The following is an 8,661-nucleotide window of genomic DNA, read 5'->3' as shown; positions in this document are numbered from 1 at the left end:
TTTGGGGCTCAATTACTGAGGATAAAGAGGCCAAACAGTTCCTAAAGGATGTTAAAAAATTCTTTACTAAGAATGAAAAGACGGAGGTAAGTAGTCTTTTGAGCAAACTTGTCCCCATGAGGTATAAAGGTAAAGGGAACATAAGGGAGTACAATATGAAAATGTCTCATCTTGCTTCAAAATTGAAAGCACTAAAGTTAGATTTATCTGAAGATTTACTCGTACATTTCATTTTGATTTCTCTTCCTGCACATTTTGGGCAATTCAAAGTGAGTTATAACACTCTGAAGGACACTTGGTCCTTAAATGAGCTTATATCTCACTGTGTGCAAGAAGAAGAGAGGCTACAGCAAGATAAGACTGAAAGTGCTCACACGGCTTCATCTTTTCAGCATAAAAGAAAGTGTGATACTACTGTGAATATGCCTTCTCAGCAGAAAAAGGCTAAGAAACAAGATCAAGTTTAACCTGTTTCTTCTGTAAGAAGATGGGACACATGAAGAAGGATTGTACTAAATATGCCACCTGGCGTGTAAAGAAGGTATAATTCTTACTTTTGTTTGTTATGAGGCTAGTTTAAGTTATGCACCTGTTGATGTTTGGTGGGTAGATTCTGCTGCTACTACTCATGTAAGTGTTACTATGCAGAATTGCCTGTGGAGCCGACCGCCAAGTGATGCTGAAAGATACATCTATGTGGCAAACAGCAATATAGTTGCAGTAGAAGCTATAGGAACCTTTAGATTATGTTCCACGAGTGGATTTTACTTGGATTTATTAGAAACATTTTATGTACCGTCATTTAGACGGAATTTGATTTCTGTTTCTTGTTTGGACAAATCGGATTATTTTTGTTCTTTCGGAGATAATAAAGTCGGTCTCTTTTATAATTTAAATAATATTTGCTCTGGTCATTTGGTGGATAATCTATATAGGCTTGACCTAAATTCCTATAATAATGAAATACAGCAAATGGTACAAAATGAAAATTAAATGAGAATTTAGCATCATTATGGCACAAACGCCTAGGTCACATCTCTAAATAGAGAATTCAGAGACTCATATTGGATGGAATTCTCGGACCCCTAAATTTGGCAGACTTTGAAGTCTGCATTGAGTGCATAAAGAGGAAAAGGACAAACGAAAGGAAATTAGGTGCCGAGAGAGCTAAAGATGTCTTAGAACTAATACATACCGATATATGTGGCCCATTCCCTACTGTCTCTTGGAATGAACAACGGTACTTTATTACGTTCATAGATGATTACTCTCATTACGAGTATCTATATTTAATTCACGAAAACTCCCAAGCCTTGGATGTTTTCAAGTCTTTCAAAATTGAAGTTGAAACTTCAATTTGGAAAGAAAATTAAAGCAGTCAAATCTGATTGTGGTGATGAATACTACGGAAGATATGACGGTTCAGGTGAGCAACGTCTCGGTCCTTTTGGTCTTTTCCTAGAAGAGTGCGGTATTGTTCCGCAATACACCATGCAAGGCAAACCTAGCATGAATGATGTTGCAGAGCGAAGGAACCGAACTCTTAAAGACATGGTGAGAAGTATGATTAGTCATTCTTCCTTGCCTGAATCACTCTGGGGAGAAGCCTTAAAGACCGCAATATACATCCTTAATAGGGTGCCAAGCAAAGCAATTAACAAAATCCCATATGAAATTTGGACTGGAAAAAGGCTCAGTATAAAGCATCTGCATATTTGGGGATGTCCATCTGATGCGCGACCTTATAGGCCGCATGAAAAAAAATTGGACTCAAGGACAATTAGTTACTACTTTGATTACGCCGAGCGTTCACGGGATACAAGTTTTACAATCTTGCATCAAAGTCTATTTTTTGAAACGGGAAATGAGAGATTTCTTGAGGGTGTTGAGTTTGGGAGAAGGAAATATAAGGAATGTTGCTTTTGATGAGGATTTTGTAACTGATAATGATCAGGTCTTTGTACCTATTATTGTTCAAGACACAGTTATAGTACAAGAGTACAATGAGAATCTTACTGTAGATCCAGTTACCGTACAAGAGAATAATGAGAATATAGTTGTTGCTCAAGATACTGCTACAGCACAGAAAAAATAATGAGAATCCTCCTCAATCCCAATCCATACAGCAAGCTCAACAACCTCAAGAAGTGTCATTAAGGAAATCCAATAGAGAAAGGAGAAACAAGCTTCCCGTCAATGGTATCACAAGTTCATGAAGTCATTACCTCATGGTTTTGAGGTAAATATCATAGATGAGTGTGTATACCGCAAGTTCAGTGGGAGTAAATACATCTTTTTAGTCTTATATGTTGATGACATTCTACTTGCCAGTAATGATATAGGCTTGTTGCATGAAACTAAGAAATTTCTATCGAACAATTTTGAAATGAAAGATCTTGGTGATGCCTCTTTTGTATTCGGAATCGAGATACTAAGAGATCGCTCGCAAGGTATTCTTGGATTATCACAAAAGAACTATATCAAAAAGATTTTAAGTAGATATGGCATGGAAAGATATAGACCAATGGACACACTCGTAACTAAAGGAGACAAGTTCAATCTCAAATAATTCCCTAAAAATGATATTGAGAGGACAACAATGTATGATAAACCTTAGGTTTAATTACTCTGTTGGTCCCTATAGTTTCGTGAAATTTTCAATTAGGTCCCTATACTTTTTTTCTTTTTAATTGAGTCCCTACACTATTTTTTTTCAATTAAGTCATTCTTAGTAGTAATTGGCTTAATTTTATAGGGACCCAACTAAAAAAAAGAATTGGTATAGGGACCTAAATAAAAGAAAAAATAGTGTAGGGACTCAATTAAAAAAAAAATTGGTGCAATGACTCAATTAAAAAGAAAAAAAAGTATAGGGACCTAATTGAAAATTTTGCGAAACTATAGGGACCAATAGAGTAATTAAACCTAAACCTTATGCATCAGCACTAGCAAGCTTAATGTATGCTCAAGTCTGCACACGTTCCGATATATCATTTATAGTGAAAGTATTGGGTAGATACTTGAGCAATCCAAGCATGGATCATTAGATAGTTGTTAAACGCGTAATGCGTTATTTAAAGAGAACAAATGATTACATACTTATTGGAGATCAGAAAATTTGGAGATCATTAGGTACTCTGATTCCGATTTCATGGCATATGGTTACGAAACTTTGTCACTGAGCATCATATAGTAGATGACATTGAAAGGTCATTAAAGATATTTTGTAACAATAAGTCAGCAGTACTATACTCCAACAACAATAAGAGCTTGACAAAATCGAAGCATACAGACATCAAGTTCTTAGTTGTCAAGGAGAAAGGTTAAGAAAAACAGATTTTCATAGAACATATAGGAACAGAGTATATGCTAGCAGACCCATTAACCAACCGATTGATCCCTAAAGTCTTTCATGAGCATACTGCTCGGATGGGTGTCAATATTTGTGATGCCTTGGTTTAGTGGGAGTTTATTTTATGCTATATGTCCTATGACAGATATTGAATTATTTTTCTGCAAAATTAAGTTGATGGTTTATTTCATGTTATGTGAAATATTCATTTGTTTTGTGTTTGATCTCAATAAAGTTTTAAATTTGGACCAGCTGGAAATAGACATGCACGAAATCACTTGACATGTAATTTTCATATTACTCATCCAAATTTGATCTATGCCGTTAAGTATGTTAGGATGGTGATTGTCGTGGTTTAGTCACGACATTAATGTGATAAAAGCTGCGGTGATTCCATATCTAATATATGGGACGGACCAGATTGTTAAATTAATGAGAGAAATAGCATTCAGATGTACGCATAAAGTTTATAAGATGTGATTATGTCAAGAAAGAATATATGTATAGCCCAAGTGGAAAATTGTTAGGAAATTATTTTAATTTTCTAATTTGTTTGTGGGCAATACATATATTAATTATAATCACAAATTATGCTATTTCAAATTAAATGACTTATATAATGGTAATCTCATTTATTGTTATAAATGTTAAATTGAATAAGTCATTATTATTTTGATTTGGAATTAAATGAGAATAAAACCATATATTATCTTTTGTTCTTTAGATAATTATCTTTTGGATTTTAGATATATTATCTTTTGGATTTTAGATACTATTTTATTTGGGCTTTAGGGTTTAATGGGTGATATGCTCAAATATAAATAATGCCTTCAAGGTTTCGGTCTCCAATATACCAAAGCCGCCTTTGTTGCTCTTTTCTCATCAAAAGAATTGCAATTCAGCCGCCTAGGAATATAGAAGGCTTTTGTTGAGGAAGATCGAAAGAACTACAGGATCCAGACTCTTCCAATCATGATTTATGTTTATGAATTCAGGTACGCTTTCGCATCCAGTATTTTCTTTCTTAATGATTTAACATAGATAATCTTTAGGTAGAGAAAATTCCAACAATTCACATTCTAACAAGTAAATTCTTAATTTTCACCTAAATTTAGTTAATATTAATAATATAAATATCAATTATGTTAAGTGTATATTAAAATTAGTTATTATTATAAAATATAAAATATATATTAAAAATAAATTAAATTATATATAATTAATTTTAATAATTAATTTTAATATATATCAAAATTAATTATTATTATAAAATATAAAATATATATTAAAAATAAATTAAATAATATATAATTAATTTTAATAATTAATTTTAGTGTATAAATAAAATTTAAAATGTACAAACATGGTTTGTGTGTCACAAAATTAGAATGTACAAACATGGTTTGTGTGTCACAAAAAAAAAAAAAAACATGGTTTGTGTGAAAAATGCTGCATATTAACAATGTGATGAATGGCACACAATAGTCTATTAGAATAAGCAAATTAAGTTGACAACCATGCATCTTATTATTACCAACTTACTGTCCTATATATACATACCGCCATCGATTTCTGGTAACAACACTAGTTGCCATTCATCAGACTATATACTATAATAATAGACCATTTCCTAAGTTCTTTATATTCCTTCTTACATCACTAATTGTTAACTCTCTCACACACATACGACATGTCTTCATCATCATCAAAATCTCCCTCTCCCCTGATTACAGTGAAAAGGTGCAAACCAGAGCTAGTAGCTCCGGCTATGCCCACTCCCCGCGAACTTAAACTGCTATCAGACATTGATGATCAAGAAGGGTTTCGTTTCCAACTTCCAAGCATATTTATATACGGTCACAATCCATCAATGGAAGGAAAAGACCCAGTAAAGGTGATAAGAGATGCACTCTCAAGAACACTTGTGTTTTACTACCCATTTGCCGGTAGGCTTAGGGAGGGTCATGGCCGCAAGTTGATGGTGGATTGCACTGCAGAGGGTGTCTTGTTCATCGAGGCTGATGCTGACGTGGCACTTGACCAACTTGGTGACTCCCTTCAACCTCCGTTCCCTTGTTTTGAAGAACTCCTTTACAATGTTCCAGGATCGGAAGGAATTGTCAACTGTCCCCTTCTACTCATACAGGTTCCAAAAAATGACTCTTCAAATTTTGAATATATAGTAAAAACAATCCCTGTCATTGTAGATTTACAAATATTTTTTAACTAAATTTTCAGCTAAATTAGATATCAAAATAGCACAAAATCTACTTAAATGTCAAAAGGAGTAAACTATTATTTTTATTTATGAAAATTTTAAATATGAACAAATTTATTTATGAAAAAATAAAATTAAAATTATACTATGGAAAATAGATTTTGTACAGTAGAACTATTCAAACACTAAAAAATTAAGTTATTTAAAAATTTTAAAAAATTTCTAAATTAAAGATATATTCATGAAAAATGAATAATTTTTTAGAGTTTGAATAAATTTGTGGTACGAAATTAATCTTTTATAGGTACAATTTTAATTTCGTTATTTCATAGATAAATTGACATTAATTAGCCATCATCAATATTTTTAATAGTATAAAACGACATTTAACATCTAATGATATAGAATTAATTATTTTTTTTATAATTAAATGCTGGTAAAATTTTAACAAAATACTGGCCTAGACTTTTTCTTTCCCTTTTAACCTTGAATAGGTGAAAATATATGTCCCTCCATTACAAGAAATATAATACGAACCTAAGTAATTTGTTGTTTGACTTTTTACAAGGTAATAGCTAGGGAAAAAATAAAACTTTATAGAATATATTTTAAAAATAAAAAATATAGAAAACTAATTTTTTTTTTAAAAAAAAAAATTTCATTTTTTAAAAATTTAGAATTTAAAATAAAAAATTTAAAATAAATAAAATAATTTTAAAAAATTAATTAAAATTTACTGTAAAAAAATTGATTATTTAGTATTACTTAAATAACAGGTGACACGCTTTAAATGTGGTGGTTTCACCCTTGCCTTCCGCCTAAACCACACCATGAGTGATGGCACTGGTTTTGCACAATTTATGACTGCCATGGCTGAAATGGCTCGTGGTGCACATCAACCTTCCATTCTACCTGTGTGGTCCAGGGAGCTCTTGAGTGCAAGGCACCCACCTCGCATTACATGCACCCATCGCGAATACGAAGAACCCATAGTAGACACCTCCACCATTATTCTGAGCAAGAAAGACATGGTTCAACGCTCCTTCTTCTTTGGACCAACCGAAATAGCTTCCCTTCGTCGTTTGGTTCCACGTCACCTCGGCGAATGCACTAGATTTGAGCTTGTAACTGCATGTCTATGGTGTTGCCGTACAAAAGCATTGCAACTTGCGCCAGAAGATGATGTTCGCATGATGTGCATCGTGAATGCACGCGCTAGGTTTAACCCTAAAATACCCCTTGGTTATTACGGAAACGTTTTTGCTTATCCTGCAGCAGTTACAACTGTAAGGAAGCTTTGTGAAAATCCGTTTGGATATGCGGTAGAGTTGATAAAGAAAGCAAAAGATGAAGTGACGGAAGAGTACATGCATTCTGTGGCAGATCTGTTGGTGACAAAAGGAAGACCGTTATTTACAACCGTAGGATCTTGCATTGTGTCAAACTTGACACGTGCTGGGTTAAGAGAAGTGGATTTTGGATGGGGTAATGCATTGTACGGTGGAGTATTTGAAGGTGGGGCTGGGGATTTTTTTGGAGTAACGTTTATGATGGATTGTGTGAATGGCAAAGGAGAAGAAAGTGTAATGTTTCCAATTTTCTTGCCGGTCAAAGCTATGGAGAGGTTTGAGAAAGAGTTGGCTGATATGCTTTGTAAGAGTTGTGATGATGGATATCCTACATTTATCAGATCTTCCTTGTAGCTCTAACTTGTAGTAATTTGTGAATGTTAAAAGAATGAGCAGAGCAATAATCTACGGGCTCATTATATATAATTAGAAGTGGGTGTGTTTTAAGGTGAAATTGAAAGATGAAAATTGATTTAAGGTGGCTGATATGCTTTGTAAGAGCCATGATGCTGAATTGCTGATGGGTATCCCACCTTTATCAGATCTTCCTCGTAGCTATAACTTAAAGTTATTTTTAATATATATTTATATTATATACTAATAATTAATTTTAATTATTAATTTTGCTCTACACCTAACACAATTATATTACTAATGGGTGGATTCTTATGGGGTGAAAATGATAGCCGAAAATTTGTAAATGATTTAATTTAGTTAGATTAAATTTTAAGAAAAAGACAACAAATAATTTTATAATACAAAGAATTAAAATAAAACTTTTAAGAGAATTAAGATAAAATTTATATATAATTTATAAAAAAATAATTAAAGCTTATTTAGAGGGAGCCAATGTTCTCTTTGGATCCTGCGAGGCTTTGTCCCTTGTTTGATATATATGTTAATAAGGTTAATAGTCAAATATATTTGAAAGATTGGTCCATCGTCTTTTTTATTTTGAATGATTTTTTTAATTAAATTAGTCCTTAAAAAATTTAATACTAATTTCGTTTGTTCTTCCCTCGTCTGTTTAACTTCTTCAAAATACAGAAAAATATGCACACCTGCAACTACAACCATAATTGATAATAGTGATACTGAAAATAACACAACACAAAGATGGCGATTCACGTGGGAAGCATAATTGCATAATTCCAACACTTTGTTTATTGCTCTTCACCGCTAACACCATCTTCAATTCTTTCCTCCAATGCTACAATTTTAATGTCAAATTTACTTCTCCACACTTTGTCCTATTTTTGGCAGGGTCTGAATTTGATGGCGCTGCACCTTTCAAGCTTAGCGTTTCGATTCCAAGGGTTTTAGTTGATAAGAAATTATCAGTGATTTTCTGGGCACTCAGTGATCACATTGAGGTGAAGCTCTACCTCCTCCTTTTTGTAAATCACCCCATCCTTTCCTGCATGTCCGACGACCACCAAAATTTGTTGCCCGGTGTTTTCGTCTCTCTCAAAATGAAATCTGGATAATGGCTTTGCACTAGTAAATGTTTCCGTCGATTTTAGGGATTAGGGTTCATACAAATGAGAATAAATGTAACTTAACTGTCACGACCTTGGATACACTCCAACGCTATCGTGCCGACCCTCGAACTTACTCAACCTCTTGAGCTAAGACCAAGTCAGCCTAATCCTCAATACTTAGCAAGAAAGTTAAGAACACAAGAGAACACAAGAGAAAGGAAGTTTTGGTGGAAGAACACTTTATTGCTCAAGTGTCTATTA

At 33.2% G+C, this 8,661-nt stretch overlaps 1 protein-coding gene across 1 annotated transcript; it reads left to right on the top strand.

Annotated features, from left to right (window-relative positions):
• The first annotated feature begins 4,971 nt into the window (after nucleotides 1-4,971).
• On the top strand, nucleotides 4,972-7,468 carry LOC107647997 (benzyl alcohol O-benzoyltransferase-like). Its single transcript, XM_016352032.3, has 2 exons — nucleotides 4,972-5,498; nucleotides 6,347-7,468. The coding sequence occupies exons 1-2, from the start codon at nucleotides 5,043-5,045 to the stop codon at nucleotides 7,271-7,273; spliced, it is 1,383 nt and encodes a 460-aa protein (XP_016207518.1). The 5' UTR covers nucleotides 4,972-5,042; the 3' UTR covers nucleotides 7,274-7,468.
• Nucleotides 7,469-8,661: the final 1,193 nt, after the last annotated feature.

Source organism: Arachis ipaensis, chromosome B6, assembly GCF_059453495.1.
Source record: "Arachis ipaensis isolate K30076 ecotype BB chromosome B6, ASM5945349v1, whole genome shotgun sequence".
NCBI lineage: Eukaryota > Viridiplantae > Streptophyta > Magnoliopsida > Fabales > Fabaceae > Arachis > Arachis ipaensis.
Note: the sequence above shows the minus strand (reverse complement) of the source record. Positions and strands in the feature narration are given on the sequence as shown.

Coding starts and splice junctions, on each gene's coding strand:
- LOC107647997 (XM_016352032.3), top strand. CDS start 5,043: ATGTCTTCATCATCATCAAAATCTCCCTCTCCCCTGATTACAGTGAAA. Junction 5,499..6,346: donor GTCCCCTTCTACTCATACAG/GTTCCAAAAAAT, acceptor CTTAAATAACAG/GTGACACGCTTTAAATGTGG.